A 17,129-nucleotide genomic window follows, 5' to 3' on the forward strand; every position below is an offset into this window, starting at 1 on the left:
GTACGTTGAAGGGTTTCTTATAACCCGTGGTTATGTACATGTTCTGAAACTTAAAGTTGCAGTTTTACACACACACACACACACACACACACAAACAGATGAACCCATCTCCCTAAATTGCACTTTGAAGAGGCAATCGGCAGTATAAACATTAATGAAGCATCTTCCTCGCCTCTGTTTTGGAGGGATAGGTCTGGAGAAATTTAACCACTCTGAAATTGTGAGCTATATGCAAGGACTGACCGTCAATGATATCAGAATTATCATTTTGACCATGTTTTGAGACTACATAGTTTATTTTGCGTTTACTTTGTTTACAAGCAATGGAATGAAACAAGCTTGTATTTTGGGTTCTGTGGGGGCACGAAAGTTGAACTAAGCTCATGGGCATTTGTTATTCTTTTCATTTTAAAAGTCTAAAAATTGATGTAGAAACTACTGATTGCCCCCTTTTTTTTGTTTTTAAAATGATTTTGGATATGTCTTAATATTCATGTAATAAGTTCCAATCTAGCCTCTCTAAGCTTTGCCTGCTCGTGACTGTCTGTCTCACAAGTGGCCAGAGTTGACCCTCTCTTAACCTGGGTCTGGGGCTCTGGACATTTTCGGGAGGAACAGTCCTGGCATTAAAGCTGTGAATATTGAAAAATAAAGTTCCATCCAGCTCTAGTACTTGTAATTGATGTTCAAAATCAGTAATTCCCAATGAAAGCCAAGACCCAATCCCAAATCTACCCCTAAACCCTATGCACTTAATAATATCTGAGATGACACATTTGTAGTTCTTCATTCACCAACACACAGAATGTGGTTTACTCCTGTTTTTCACTTAATGTGGCTCGGTTTATAAAACTGTCCCAAAGAGTGACACTTTCCCATGTTCTATTCATTAGGACACACTAGCTAAATGTTTAGCACTGGTCCTGGTAGTCCCTCCCTGTGTTCTGTTTGGTGCTTAATGAATATCTCCTGTAGCCCATGGAGGTGTTTGTGGACGATGAGACCAAGCTGACGCTGCACGGCCTGCAGCAGTACTACTGCAAGCTGAAGGATAGCGAGGAGAACCGAAAGCTCTCGACCTGCTCGAGTTCAACCAGGTACCAACAGAGGTCTTTTCAGAGAATTGAATGCTAAAACGTAATTTATTTTAGTTTTAATCTGAGTGAGTTGAATGTATTTTGTCCATGGATTTGAAAGTCACGTGTTTAAATACAATTTTACTCATTCAAGTGAACTAAGTCTATGCACCGACAAAGTTTCTGCCTGTGAGTTTTATGCCCTGTGTTTTTCGTCTTCAGAGTGTACATTTATTTGACCAGGGTAAAGCCAGGGTGCCATATCAGATGCAGCATGGATTTTGTGCCCCATGTTTGTCTTCGTGTCTCACTGCCATTTTCCCCCTGTCTGAAGGTGGTGATCTTTGTGAAGTCTGTGCAGCGCTGTGGCTCTGTCTCAGCTGCTGGTGGAGCAGAACTTCCCTGCAATCGCCATCCACAGGGGCATGGCCCAGGAGGAGAGGTGGGTTCTGATGGAGAGGAAGAAATCACTGGCTAAACCCTTACAGTCTATGCACTTGTTAAAATCTGAGCAGTTTTGATTGGTATAAGCAATATTAGGATATTGCTTACACTTCAAGTCATCTCAGATATTATTAAGTGCATAGGGTTTAGGGGTAGATTTGGGATTGGGTCTTGGCTTTCATTGGGAATTACTGATTTGACAAAAGAATGTCCTCGGCTTTTTCCGTCCTCTTATCAGTAAACCGATAAGTGGTTGAGGAGTGTCAATTCGTTAGTAGGCAAACGGTGTCCTCGCCTCCTGCTGAGGAAGCATAAGTGTCCTTTGCTGAAGTTGAGATCTACCCCTCCCTTTCAATCAGCTGTTTACTCTGAGAAGCATGCACATATTTAAAACGATAAGTAGCATATCGTTTTTATCCATACAATATCTAGCTAAATGTCTTTTACTACTTTACACATTTTAATTTGGGATTCCACCCCTGTAAATGTCATTTGCATTATGTGTGAATGGAGTCTAATTTCATACAAGCACATTTCCTCCTCTCCTCAGTTACTGTTGACTTTTTTTTAAAAGGAGAGGAATGAGGAGTTGCACAATCAAATTGAGAATCTCATTTACTTGCACATTTTCTATAATAGTCATGTAGCAGAAGCTGTTATCCAGATCGACTTAACAAGAACTTTCTCTCAGACAACATGTTTGTGGGTCACAGTTTCAGTGTACCCACAGGAGTGAAGCAGGATGTAGAATGCCTGTTCTACTTATTCTAAATCTATGGGTGCCCCCCTTCCTCCCCCAGGCTTTCCCGGTACCAGCAGTTCAAGGACTTCCAAAGGCGGATCCTGGTGGCCACCAACCTGTTTGGCCGAGGGATGGACATTGAGCGCGTCAACATCGTCTTCAACTACGACATGCCCGAGGATTCCGACACCTACCTGCACAGAGTGGCCCGTGCAGTGAGGTTCGGGACGAAATTCATTATTTCGGTCCATGGCCCTGTACAGCGGATGTTATCTAGAATCGAGATGAATCTAATGAATAAGTTGCTTTGATGGTAAGCTTGAAAGAAGAACAGACACATTTGGGCTAATTAGCTAATATCATGTCATCCGGTGAAGCTCCCTCAGACTACCCAAGTTCCCTAAACGCAACCACATTTAGAAGAAGAATAGCTTCCTGAATTCCTAGTGTAGCAATAAGCGCCCTCCTGATAATCACGTTTCCATGAATACCAAGGGGAACATGGCTTTAAAATACACACTTCCACCATCCTCCTCCACAGGAATTGCAAAGCAATGCGATGTGACTAATAATTTATTCTGCAATGGTAGTGAGTGTATTGTCGGAGGGGGGCTAGGCCGATCTGACCCTGATCAGGTCTGTGATTCAATAAGATACAGATTAAAAGGATCACCAGCACTGCTGCGTTAACCTCAAATGGATTACAAACAGATTTAACACTGTACACCAACATAACCCGGATGCCCTTGCATTTGCCTAGGCATTAACAGAAAATACACACATAAACGATACACGGTATGTCCATGGGATTGGTTTAAGCCTCACTTTCCCAAAGTAGATGAACCAACCAGATCCCTTTTCTGGGGAACTGATCGAAACTGGGACCAGTATAGTTAGTGTGTCGCCAAAAGAAACCACCTGACCTATTACTATTACACCTGTGCCACTTTGGTACAATAGCCTCAGTACATTGTGTCACCAGTTGATTGTGTGTTCATTCAGCTCTATATTAACACCACATGAAACCTCCTCTGGGGTTACAGAACAGGTCTGGATAGTTTGCCACACACACTGGAATGGGCCAATAGAGAGGTGAATTATACTCCCAGAGAGAGTGAACTGATGAATCATTCCTGTACAGACACCAGTGATCTTAGAAAACAAGTGCAACCAAGACAACCGCTCTGGTGAAATGGTTGCCCGGGCTTGTTCATCATAATAAAGGGCAAGGTCCTGTTCACCTGACTAGGTGGAGAAATAGATGTGGGGGGCGTGGCCAACAGCGCCTTCTCCGACCAACATTTTTAGAGGCCCTCCCATGGCAGCAGAAACAAAATGTTGCTGTTTTAAAACAATTTTGTCTGCTATTTGCAATTCTAGACATTTTGCCATGGGGAAAAGAAAGCATTTTACAGTTTAATTAAGCTAGTTTCCTGCAATTCTACACATTTTGCCATGGCTTGTGTTGTGTTCTTATGCTACACTTCATGACCAAAAGCTTGTCAAACATCTCATTACAAATCATGGGCATTATTATAGAGTTTGTCCCCCTTTTGGTGCTATAACAGCCTCCACTCTTCTGGGAAGGCTTTCCACTAGATGTTGGAACATTGCTGCGGGGACTTGCTACTTACTTCCAATTCATCCACAAAAGCATTAGTGAAGTCGGGCAATGATGCTGGGCGATTAAACCTGGCTCGCAGTCGGTGTTCCAATTAATTCCAAAGCTGTTCACTCATGTGAAGGCCAAATTACAGAGGAGGAACTGCTTGAGGCAATTGGGGCCTTTAAGGATGGGAAAACTCCAGGGCTGGATGGCATACCAGTGGAAGTATACAAAACTTTTTTTGGTATACTCAAAGGAACATTATTGGCTTGTTTTAACCACTCCTATATAAATGGTAGATTATCAGACACGCAACAAGGTCTGATATCATTATTACTGAAACAGGACCCAAGTGGTATATATAAAGATCCAGTCCGTTTAAAACATTGGAGACCTCTTACACTTCAGTGTTGTGATGCAAAAATCCTAGCAAAAGGCTTGGCACATAGAATTTAAAAAAATATTGTCAGATATTATTCATCCTAATCAGACAGGTTTTTAACATGGACGATACATTGGAGATAATATAAGACAAGTACTGGAAACAATAGAACACTGAAATATCGGTTTTCATATCTGATTTAGAAAAGGCTTTTGATAAAGTACGACTGGAGTTTATATTTAAATGCCTAGAATATTTCAATTTTGGGGAATCTCTTATAAAATGGGTTATGTATAGTAACCCTAGGTGTAAAATAGTAAATAATGGCTACATCTCAGAAAGTTTTAAACTATCTAGAGGAGTAAAACAAGGTTGTCCACTATCGGCATATCTATTTATTATTGCCATCGAAGTGTTAGCTGCAAAGATAAGATCAAACAATAATATTAAGGAATAGAAATCCGGGGCTTAAAACGAAGGTGTCATTGTTCGCTGATGATTCATGTTTTCTTTTAAAACCACAATTGGAGTCTCTCCACGGCCTCTAGATACTTTTGCTATCCTCTCTGTATTAAAACCAAATTATGATAAATGTACCATATTACATATTGGATCCTTAAAAAATTCACATTTTACATTACCATGTAGTTTACCAATTAAATGGTCTGACGGAGATGTGGACATACTCGGTATACAAATCCCAAAAGAGAGAAATGATCTCACTCCAATAATTTTTTATGGAAAGTTAGCAAAAATAGATAAGATCTTGCTACCTTGGAAAGGAAAATACCTGTCTATTTGTAGAAAAATCACCCTGATTAACTCCTTAGTTATATCACAGTTGACCTATTTGCTTATGGTTTTGCCTACACCTAGTGACCTGCTTTTTAAATGATATGAACAAAAAATATTCAATTTTATTTGGAACGGAAAACCAGATAAAATTAAAAGGGCCTATTTATATAACGAGTATGAATTCGGTGGGCAGAAATGATTAAATATTAAAGCATTAGACCTCTCACTAAAGGCATCAGTCATACAAAAGTTATACTTAAATCCAAACTGGTTCTCATGTCTCATCCTATATTCAGGAAGGGTCTTTTCCCCCTTATTCAGATTACACCTGCTCACTTTCGGTTGTTTGAAAAGGAAATAATCTCCGAAATATCTGTATTTTTTAAACAAGCCTTAGAAAGTTGGTTGCAATTTCAGTTTAATCCACCTGAAAGGACGGAACAAATAGTACAACAAATATTGTGGTTAAATTCAAATATAGTATTTGATTAAAAAAATTGTATTTATCGAAGAAATTTAAAAAAAAAGGTATAATTTTAGTGAATGATATCATAAATAGGACTGGTGGAGTTATGTCACACATGCAGCTAACACAGACATATGGAAATGTCTGCTCTACCCAAAATTACAACCAATTAATTGCAGCATTACCACAAAAATGGAAGAGGCAAGTAGAAGGGGAAAAAAGTAAGGAACTTGTATGTCGGCCCTGTATTAAAGAACATAAATGGTTAAAGAAAAGTGTGATAAATAAAAACATATACCGATTTCATTTAAGGACCAAAAAAAAATGACCGCTGTGCCATATAAATTGCAAAATAGTTGGGAAGAGATTTTCGATGTACCCATTCCATGGCACATGGTTTATGAATTGATACGCAAAACAGCGCCGGATTCAAAACTTAGAATTTTTAAATATAAATTACGATACAAAATTCTTGCAACTAATAGAATGTTATATATATGGGGGATACAATCTTCCAAGCTCTGCAGAATCTGCTGTGAGGAGGCAGAGTCATTAGATCATTTATTTTGGTATTGGGGATCGGCGGTAGAGTTTGGGTATATTTTTAAAAAGTATGTATGTCTATATAGGTATGTGTGTACATATATATATGCATGCGTGTATGGATATATATATTTACCCCAAAATATGGGGATTGGAAATGATGCAGACAATTACATTGGAAGCAACATTCTATCCGCAATATTAAGCTAAAAGAAAAAAAAAAGCTGTTTGATGTGGTTAAGGTCAGGCTCTGTGCAGGCCAGTCAAGTTCTTCCACACCAACCTCGGCAAACCATTTCTGTTTGGAACTCCTTTGTGCACTGAGGCATTGTCATGCTAAAACAGGAAAGGGCATCGTAAAGAATGTCATTGTATGCTGTAGCGTTAAGGATTTCCCTTCACTGGATCTAAATGTCCTATCCCGAACCATGAAAAACAGCCCCAGGCAATTCGTTATTCCTCCTCCAAACATTAGTTGGCACTATGCATTGTGGCAGGTAGGGTACTCCTGGCATCCTCCAAACCCAGATTTGTCCGTCGGACTACCAGCTGGTGAAGCGTGATTCATCACTCCAGAGAATGCGTTTCTACTGCTCCAGAGTCCAATGGCGGCAAGCTTTACGCCACTCCAGCCAATGCTTGGCATTGCGCATGGTGATCTTAGGCTTGTACTTAAATTCACACAGGACACCGGATAAGACAGGAGAAGTACTCCAGATATAACAAACTGACCCTAGCCCCCGACACAAACTACTACAGCATAAATACTGGAGGCTGAGACAGGAGGGGTCAGGAGACACTGTGGCCCCATCCGATGATACCCCCGGACAGAGCCAAACAGGAAGGATATAACCACACCCACTTTGCCAAAGCACAGCCCCCACACCACTTGAGAGATATCTTCAACCACCAACTTACCATCCTGAGACAAGGCCGAGTATAGCCCACAAAGATCTCTGCCTTGGCACAACCCAAGGAGGGAGCGCCAACCCAGACAGGAAGATCACATCAGTGACTCAACCCACTCAAGTGATGCACCCCTCCTAGGGACGGCACTCTATAGTGCTTTAGAGATTTATTCCCTCTAAAACAATATATAAAATGAGGGAATTATTCAAATGTAACTCTTATGTCAATTGCAATTAGGTTAGGGCATTATTATAGCCTATACTGGCTATAATGACTGGCACAGTGAACATACTCATAACAATGATACTGTAGTAGACAGCAAATTGACCTTAAGAATCTATAGCATGCAGGTTGGTCTGTAAAAAAAAACTCAAGTAGAAGAAGATCAAAATAGCTGCACGTTGTGTTTATTGAATTAAATGGGGTGTAATAAAATGAGTTTTGAGTAGGGGGGGTTGTCTCCCTCCCTCTTCTGTTGGCTTTGAGAGTTTATTTAGAAGGTGGGTTGGGGGAAGTGGCAGCAGGTTTTCCCAAACTCGTCTTCTGCACAGTTACTTTTTGCATTTTTATTTTGCAGGGGAAGCAAAATAGTTTTGCCAGGGCGGCTGTGATCCGCGGGAGGAGAGACTGTTTTTTCTTAGGCTCATCTGCAGCCACAGTACCTGAACAGGTGACAGAGAACAAGGCATGAAATCAGGGTCGTGTTCATTAGGGTACACAGTAGCAAAATATTTTGAAACAGAAAACAAAAACAAGCATTTGTTATTGGCAAGTTCAAGAAAGTTCCTCCCTGTTTTAGTCCGCTGTCTTCCATTTAGTGGCTAATGAATAAGACCCTGATAACTTTATCATAGTCTCCCGTCCTTACATTACAATAGTGTGCTGAAGACAGATGCACATGTTGACTGACAGAAATGAGGACTTACTATCATTGCCAAGAGGAGACACCTTGTTCTTCTTCTGGTTCTTGTTATTTCCTCGCTTCTTATTTCCTGACTTCCTCACTTCTTTTTTCATAGCCTCTTCCTTCTCTTTTTTCTTAGTAGAGAGAGAAACAGATATGAGTCGATGCCTCACAATCAAACAGCCCAAATAACAAAACGATCTACTGGTTCTTGGCCGTCTCACCTGTGTGGAGGTGATGTCCTCGAGGTCTGTGGAGAGGGCGCTGCTGATGGGCTTGGTGCTTTCAGAAAGGTAGCTAATTACCTGGGACTTCTCAGAGATGGCTGAGCTCACACTGGTCTTTTCCAAACCAGTGCTGTCATCAGCCATCTCCTCTAGGTCCTCTTCTAGGGTTTCCCTCCAAGCCAGGAGCTCCTCGGTGAGGGTGACGTCACTCCTTGAGGAGGTTGAGGAGTGTGACCTCCCACTACCACGGCTCCTCCTGGCTCCAAAATGGCCCTCGAAACTCCAGTCCTCTATGACTTGTGTGATGGTGTCCGCCATGCACCTGATGGCTGCCTCGCTACCAGAGCGTGCGGCACGCAGTTGAGCCCGGTTGGAGTCCGAACGCAGGGACAATCTTTTAGCCGCAGTCGTCACGATGGCCTTCACTGCATCCTCACCACTGAATTGGATGCTCTGCTCCAGGCCAAAGACGACAGAGATGTCAGCATACTTCAGGGCATGCTGGACCTCCACAAAGAGATCCTTCATCAGCCTGAAGGGGTCATTGGCCCTCCTTGTCTGGAGGGACTCTGAGGCCTCCAGTCGGCACATGATGCCGTGGAGAATAAACTTCAGAGTCTGGGGGCTCATGACGGTGGCCCAGGGAGTGCTGCAAAGGAGGATGTGCTCCTTGCCTAGTAGGAGGGAGGGAATCTTCTCCAGGGGTCCTGCCTGTTCTTGGTGGGCATCAGGGAGCTGTCACTCATCTCGGAGACCTCAGCCCCCCCCACCTCTTCTTCCAGAGTCTGGGCAGGAGCTGCCCATGCTGCCTGGGGAGAGGTGGAGGGTTTGGGGTATGAGACAGTCATGGCACTTACAACCACCTCCTCTTCGTCCTTGGGTGAAGAGGAACACGGAGAGTCAGGGAACCTTTCCCTGGCACCGGAATCCAATCCTAAGAAAACACACTCATATTCTGAACTGGTTCAAAGTCACATCCATGTTTTACACTATGCAGTATCTAGTACATTTACTATAATGGTAATACACTGGTTATTACTGGTCATATGGGCAAAACAGGTTATAAGTGTACCTTTCTGGATGATGAGCCTGGCCTTGTAATCGTCGTTGCAGGTACTGTTCAGGATGTCTCCCACCCTGGTGATCAGGACCTGGCAGACGGCCCCTAGTCAAATCAAAATGTATTTAATACAGGGTTGTCAAACTCATTCCATGGAGGGCTAAGTGTCTGCGGGTTTTAGTTTTTTCCTTTCAATTAAGACCTAGACAACCAGGTTAGAGGAGTTTCTTACTAATTAGTGACCTTAATTCATCAATCAAGGGTGGAGTGAAACCCTGCAGAAACCCGGCCTTCTATAGAATGAGTTTGACATTTGATTTAAAGTAATTCTTCACACATAACATGTCTCCAAACACTGTATAGAAAAATAAGAAAAAAAGAGGAGAGAAAATGAAAATACCATTACTGACAATAAGAGAAAAGAAAGAAGGGGAATGTGCGGGTGCAAAAGACGGTAAAAACAACATAATAACTAACCTAGTGCCTCCTTGTTGTCATCGGAGAGGGAGCTGGAGGACTGGAGGGTAACTTTAGTGCCCTTCTTGATAGCTGGCAGGACACCTACAGAAAGAGGATCGTAGACATTAGTGGATCCTTCCACCATATATCGTTTTAGAATTCTATCAATAAATCCAGGTATTTTGGAAGTGGAGATGAATACTCACTGTAACTGGTTGTTTGAGTTAGAGTTTGAGGCAGTGCCAACATACCAACTACTTGGCGGCTTAGTTTTTTCACCCCTGACTTAGCCTCCCTAGACTTTCTAGCCTTGATAACCTCTGTGGCCTTCTTTTCTGCCTTTGCTATATTTGCCTCTCGGCTGGGCCTGGGGCCTTGCGGGGGCTTCGGCACAAGGTTCTGAGACAAATAACAACAGTGGGGAAATCTTATCACCATAGAAACCACATTTTTCACCATAGGCATGATGGTACTGAGTGACATGTCACATAAGGGTTAACCTTAGAATTAGAATCAGAATTAAAATACTATTAGTTCTAACTAGTAGGTGGTCCATGTGTCTTAATGGCGTTATTATCGCGTTGTAAACTGGTTTTCAACCCGTCGTATTACTAGATTGCAACCAACTGGCCTCCGTGACAACCAGATGTTTTGCAACAGAACTAAAAGATGTTTCTTACCTTTCGAGGGCTATCCTGGAGGCAGTCTACCAGGGCTGGCAGGCTTAGTCCATCATGGCCAGCGGAATGGACATCTGCCTTTCGAGGGCTATCCTGGAGGCAGTCTACCAGGGCTGGCAGGCTTAGTCCATCATGGCCAGCGGAATGGACATCTGCCTTTCGAGGGCTATCCTGGAGGCAGTCTACCAGGGCTGGCAGGCTTAGTCCATCATGGCCAGCCGAATGGACATCTGTCTGGAGCACTTGCTCTCTAGCACTAGCTTGGAGGGTCCCAACCTGGGGTATAGGAACATAAGGAAATACATAGAACTTAAGCCCTCCATTATTATGCCCACTTTTCCAGCTATAAACCATAACCTTAGAATTACAATCAGAATTAAAATCTGAATTCCAAAACTATTAGTTCTAACTAAACTCAGCAAAAAAAGAAACGTCCTCTCACTGTCAACTGCGTTTATTTTCAGCAAACTTAACATGTGTAAATATTTGTATGAACATAACAAGATTCAACAACTGAGACATAAACTGAACAAGTTCCACAGACATGTGAGTAACAGAAATAGAATAATGTGTCCCTGAACAAAGGAAGGGTCAAAATCAAAAGTAACAGTCAGTAACTGGTGTGGCCACCAGCTGCATTAAGTACTGCAGTGCATCTCCTCCTCATGGGCTGCACTAAATTTGGCAGTTCTTGCTGTGAGATGTTAACCCACTCTTAAAAATTAAATAAGAAAATGTTATCCCACTCTTCCACCAAGGCACCTGCAAGTTCCTGCACATTTCTGGGGGAATGGCCCTAGCCCTCACCCTCCGATCCAACAGGTCCCAGACATACTCAATGGGATTGAAATCCGGGCTGTTCGCTGGCCATGGCAGAACTGACATTCCTGTCTTGCAGGAAATCACGCACAGAACGAGCAGTATGGCTGGTGGCATTGTCATGCTGGAGGGTCATGTCACGATGAGCCTGGAGGAAGGGTACCACATGAGGGAGGAGGCAGTCTTCCCTTTAACGCACAGCGTTGAGATTGCCTGCAATGACAACAAGCTCAGTCCGATGATGCTGTGACACACCGCCCCAGACCTTGACGGACCCTCCACCTCCAAATCGATCCTGCTCCAGAGTACAGGCCTCGGTGTAATGCTCATTCCTTTCGACGATAAACGCAAATCCGACCATTACCTCTAGTGAGACAAAACCGCGACTTGTCAGTAAAGAGCACTTTTGCCAGTCCTGTGTGGTCCAGCGACGGTTGGGTTTGTGCCTATAGGTGACGTTGTGCCGATGTCTGGTGAGGAGCTGCCTTACAACAGGCCTACAAGCCCTCAGTCCAGTCTCTCTCAGCCTATTGCGGACAGTCTGAGCACTGATGGAGGGATTGTGCGTTCCTGGTGTAACTCGGGCAGTTGTTGTTGCCATCCTGTACTTGTCCTGCAGGTGTGATGCATGCCTAAGGCACGTTCATGCAGATGAGTAGGGACCCTGGGCATCTTTCTTTTGGTGTTTTTCAGAGTCAGTAGAAAGGCCTCTTTAGTGTCCTAAGATTTCACAACTGTGACCTTAATTGCCTACCGTCTGTAAGCTGTTAGTGTCTTAACGACCGTTCCACAGGTGCATGTTCATAAATTGTTTACGGTTCATTGAACAAGCATGGGAAACAGTGTTAAAACCCTTCACAATGAAGATCTGTGAAGATATTTGGATTTTTAAATTATCTTTAAAATACATGGTTCTGAAAAAGGGACGTTTCTTTTTTGCTGAGTTTAGTAGGTGGTCCATGTGTCTTAATGGCTTTATTATCGCGTTGTAAACTGGTTTTCAACACGTCATATTACTAGATTGCATCCAACTGGTCTCCGTTACAACCAGACGTTTTGCAACAGAACTATAAGATGTTTTCTTACCTTTAGGGGGCTGTCAAGGGGGCAGTCTACCAGGGCTGGCAGCCTTAGTCCATCATGGTCAGTGATGTCTGTCTGGAGGACCTGCTCTCCAGCACTAGCTTGGAGGGTCCCAGCCTGGGGTATATGAACATAAGGAAATACATTTAACCTTAGCCCTGAATTAATTATGCCCACTTTTCCAACTATAAATCATATCAATCTGTTTTTACAGCATATAGGTTATACTACCAAGAAGATAGCCTCATTACATATCAAGAGGGATAGCCCCAGAATGAACAAACATTTTTTATCACTTATGAGACTTACTTTTAGAATAATTTTTCTCAACGGTTTATGATTTCTATCCATTGTGCTTTCAGGAACCCTTCAGATTGGACCTGACATTTTTTAAATAAACAAATACATTTTAAAATACATTTCAAACATTTTTTTACAACATCTTGGCCAGTTATGCTGTACTCACACAGAATGTCTTCTTTGTCCACTCAAAGTGATTTATTTGAACATGAGGATGACTGTCCTTTGCAAAGCATCAACTCAACTGAGGCAAAAGTAGCGCACTGAACATTTTCTTGAGTTCGTTTACGTCATAGGCTTCTATATCTCATCGTACATTATGACGTCAACTACAAAAGCACAGAGCGACCACTCCGGGAAATTAATGCATTTTTTCTGATCACATACGATATCTGAAAAATGTTTACAATGTAACTCAATTAATTTAGGTTCAATGAGGTTTTATCGTATTATATGGATAAATGTTGCCCTCTGTTGGCCATAACTGATATATTATAGTCAAATAAATCAAATCATTGATGGGTTTGGTGAGGGAAGACAGATGTAGTAAGCTGATATGATCAAATGTCTATTTGTCCAAGACAGTCATTGTTACGCCTTTGCCCAAATTGCCCAATATAGCTTCATGTCACATATCTATCATAATGTATACAAACTGGATGAATGCAGGCTGTTGGTTTGTAAATGTTGTAAATAAATATGTATATAGTATTGTAGCGACCCGCACAGACAGCTGTGTGTTATGTGCTAGGCTAGGAGGTGGTTGTGTTGTACTGACCAGTACCCGGTGTTCGCGGGGTCCGACATGTCAATCAACCTGCTATCTGCCAATCACGGGAATGCCTGGAATGTTCTGATGCCGGGCATCCTGGTGGTTGGCGGAGTGGCGTGGAGGGGGGTTGGGCATTGGAAGTTAAGACCAGGTTCAGCCTTTGTTCTCTCTCTATCTTACGTCTGGGCTTCACAAGAGAAGGTCACGATTGGCTTGTGGGTTATCTGTCATCTATTTGGCTTGTGGGTTATCTGTCATCTATTTGGCGTGTGCTACGGCCCAAACAGTAGCCTGTGTAAAGTTGGTTCAATAAACCCTCAATTCGCAAACTCAAGCCTCTGTCTGGACAATTGTTCATTTATGATCTAGTCAGGTCATTACAGTATGCATATGTAACAGTTGTTAAAGTACTATGTGAATTTCACCAGGTTCATATATTAATATGTCGTGTTGATTTGTTATTATGCATGCCTGCATCCTGGCTGAAGTGGAGTGTGTTCTTACGTTTTGCCCTGCATGCTCAAATAATTTTGTATCCTGAGAGAGGTAGTCACGTTTTTTATGTCTTTAGAAAAGTTTGATTTTTTTCAGTACAAAGTCATACACACAGTGTTTTGTTCATGAATAATGATGTGTATTTGGAGGTTACTCATAAGTGGATGGTATTGTTAAGATGCACTTGTAATTGTACTTTTTAGGATGATATCAACATTCTGAATTCAACATGTGGTTAATAGCTAGCTAAGGTATTAGCAGGCTATTTATTGTATGTGTGAACGATGGCTAGCTCCTCGAATGATCCCAGTCCCTCCTATTGTGTATCTACTGTAGAAAGAGGCCACGATTCGCGGAACATATGTGCTCTACAAATGTTTTATTTCCTTTTGGATGCAGGTATGTGGTTTTATCTTTGTAAAATATGTTATGTATAATAAGGAGAGACTATTAATGTTTGTATTCGAAAATAATTTTGATGCACTGAGAGAGAAAGAGGCGACGATTCTCAGAACACATGTGCTCTACAAATGTTTTATTTCCTTTTGGATGCAGATGCAGGATGCAGAGAGTGAGTTCTGCTTGATTAAAACTACCAGGTCTCCAAAGTCCACGTCTAGTCTCAATCAACCACACACAACGTAGAGTTACAGCGGTGCAGTATAGCACCGGTTACACATATTCGTATTATTGTTTCATTCACTTCATTCACTTATCTTTTTGACCTGCACTGTTGGAGTTCAGATCTTAAGAATTTCACTGTACCCTACAATTACATCTCCGACCGACTAATAATCTAATCGATTGAAATCTAATCTAAATTCAGATTTTTTTCTGGATGAGGAAACCTAGTCACACGTAGCTATAATTTACAGAAATCATAAATGTTTACATTATTGCTGAATAAGGTTATCAGTGTACTTTTTTCATACCAGTGTTGTCAAACAAGAAATTATGCCTACAATTTAGTTTAGGGCAGCGTGCGAAATCCCGATCGGCATTTGATGCAGATATTGAAAATCAAGATCGGCATTAAATTAGACGGTTCGTTTTCAGGTCGGTTTGGTGAGATTGCCTTTAAAATGGACCAATAGTGGCCACGAATACACGAGCACAGTGCTTCTAGACTGCCCCTGTGAACCTAGCTAGCAGTGATACTCGAAGCCGATTTTAATTACATAAAAAATGTGCAGTATTGAGTAATTTTCAATATCTGCATCAATTGTAAATAAGAAACATATTTTTCTTTCCATAATGCTCACAAATAGCAGCCATGTTCGAGTATATTTTTGTTAAAATCTTTGCGAAAACCTTGTGCAATCTGGCTAGCTAACTAACACATTTAGCATTGCGTCAAGCTAACGCTAGTACTAGCACGGTCGTGTCAGTTAGTAGTTAACTTCTGCTAGCAGTGTGTCGCAGGTTGGTTCCGAGAATTACATTTTAGGTCAAGTTAGACCTTAGAAATGTCTTGCTCGTTATTAATTTGAGCCAACGTTATTTCTGAATATTCACCTTGCATTTGGAACCTATTTCCCTTTATAGCACTTTGCTGTCACACCGTTTGAATGAGGAGGCGGCTGCCATTGTTTGTGCGGAGAGTGAGGCATGATTCCTTGTTCAACTTGATTGAATCGTGCAACTGTCTAACTACTGTAAACTGAGTTGCAGGGTGGTTGCTGGTCCAATACTTGTTTTTAGCTAGGGAAATTGTAATGATTATGTGCCAAATGTATTCGCTTCCCTTTTTGCGTAGTGTCCAGCTTTGGCGGTGTGCGTGCGGCCTGCTACTAGCATTATTAGCAGCTAGCTAATGCTATGTAGGAATATACATTAGACGAGTGTTTCCCAAACACGGTCCGAGGGACCTCAGGGGGTTTTGGGTTTTGCCGTAGCATTACACAGCTGATTCAAATAAGCGTCAAGCTTTGATTAAGTCAGCTGTGTAATGTTGAGGGGGAAACGTGCAACCCTTGGAGTCCCAAGGACAGAATATGGAAAACCCTGTGCTAGACGGTGATGTTTCACTAGGATTCAATTCAGAAAGTGAAATTACAAGAATTGGAATCCTCATGTAATATAACTAAGGTTAGATGGTGAGGAATTGTACATAGATTATTGAATTGGCATTTCAATTAACCTTCTGAATTTACTGTATTGTTGATACAGGCCCCCCATCCCCTCCCCCAAGTAGTCTCCAGTGTGTCCTAACTTCAACTAAACGCAAGTACCCCTTCTCTAGAATGGCAGAGAACGACGTTGACAACGAGCTGTTGGACGATGAAGAGGATGAGGAGCCTCAGTTTGCCCCGGAGACCGCCACACCTGCGGGCAAGGAGGAGGTAAAGGGCTCTTAGTCTCCATCCACAGCTCCGCCTTCCGAGACTTCCTGCTCAAACTAGAGCTGCTCCGCGCCATTGTCGACTGTGGCTTTGAACATCCCTATGAAGGTGAGCCTCACAGGCACTTCCCACCTTCAACCAAGGACTGTTTTTGACTTTGTCCATTCTGTGTGTCAAATGGCACCCTATTCCTGACATAGTGTACTACTATTGAGCTGGGCCCATAGGGCTTTGTTCAAAACGAGCGCTGTGTGTGACTGGGCCCTGGTCGAAAGTAATCCACAATATATAGGGTGTCATTTGGGACTCCGACTATGAGTTATACATGTATGCCCCTTCAAGCATCACATCATACTTAAACTGGTCATCTCTGTATACCTGTCGCAAGACCCACTGGTTGATGCTTATTTATAAAACCCTCTTAGGCCTCACTCCCCCTCCCCTATCTGAGATATCTACTGCAGCCCTCATACTCCACACACAACACCTGTTCTGCCAGTAACATTCTGTTAAAGGTCCCCAAAGCGCAAACATCCCTGGGTCGCTCCTCTCTTCAGTTTTCTGCCCCTAGTGACTGTACAGTTTTATCTCAATCTCTTCATTAAAAGACTCAATCATGGACACTCTTACAAAGCAGCCACAACTGTCAGTGTGATGTGTTGTCTACCTTCTTGCCCTTTGTGCTGTTGTCTGTGCCCAATGTTTGTACAATGTTTTGTGCTGCTACCATGCTGTTGTCATGTGTTGATGTGTGTTTTGTCCTATATATATTTTTTATGTTAAATCCCAGGCCCCAATCCCCGTAGGAGGCCTCTTGGTAGGCCGTCATTGTAAATACGAATTTGTTCATAACTAACTTCCCTAGTTACGTTTCTGTCTTTCAGTCCAACATGAGTGCATCCCACAGGCCATCCTGGGCATGGACATCCTGTGCCAGGCCAAGTATGGTATGGGCAAGACGGCTGTGTTTGTACTGGCCACCCTGCAGCAGATTGAGCCTGTGGACGGGCAGGTGAGTGGTTGAA

General features: G+C 42.4%; 1 protein-coding gene across 1 annotated transcript; it reads left to right on the forward strand.

Moving 5' to 3' along the window:
- The first annotated feature begins 1,424 nt into the window (after positions 1 to 1,424).
- LOC135567442 (ATP-dependent RNA helicase DDX39A-like) lies at positions 1,425 to 16,144 on the forward strand. Its single transcript, XM_065014836.1, has 3 exons — positions 1,425 to 1,518; positions 2,321 to 2,575; positions 16,005 to 16,144. The coding sequence occupies exons 1-2, from the start codon at positions 1,502 to 1,504 to the stop codon at positions 2,571 to 2,573; spliced, it is 270 nt and encodes an 89-aa protein (XP_064870908.1). The 5' UTR covers positions 1,425 to 1,501; the 3' UTR covers positions 2,574 to 2,575; positions 16,005 to 16,144.
- Positions 16,145 to 17,129: the final 985 nt, after the last annotated feature.

The sequence above is a fragment of the Oncorhynchus nerka genome, unplaced genomic scaffold (genome assembly GCF_034236695.1).
Source record: "Oncorhynchus nerka isolate Pitt River unplaced genomic scaffold, Oner_Uvic_2.0 unplaced_scaffold_2047, whole genome shotgun sequence".
NCBI classification, from domain to species: Eukaryota; Metazoa; Chordata; class Actinopteri; order Salmoniformes; family Salmonidae; genus Oncorhynchus; species Oncorhynchus nerka.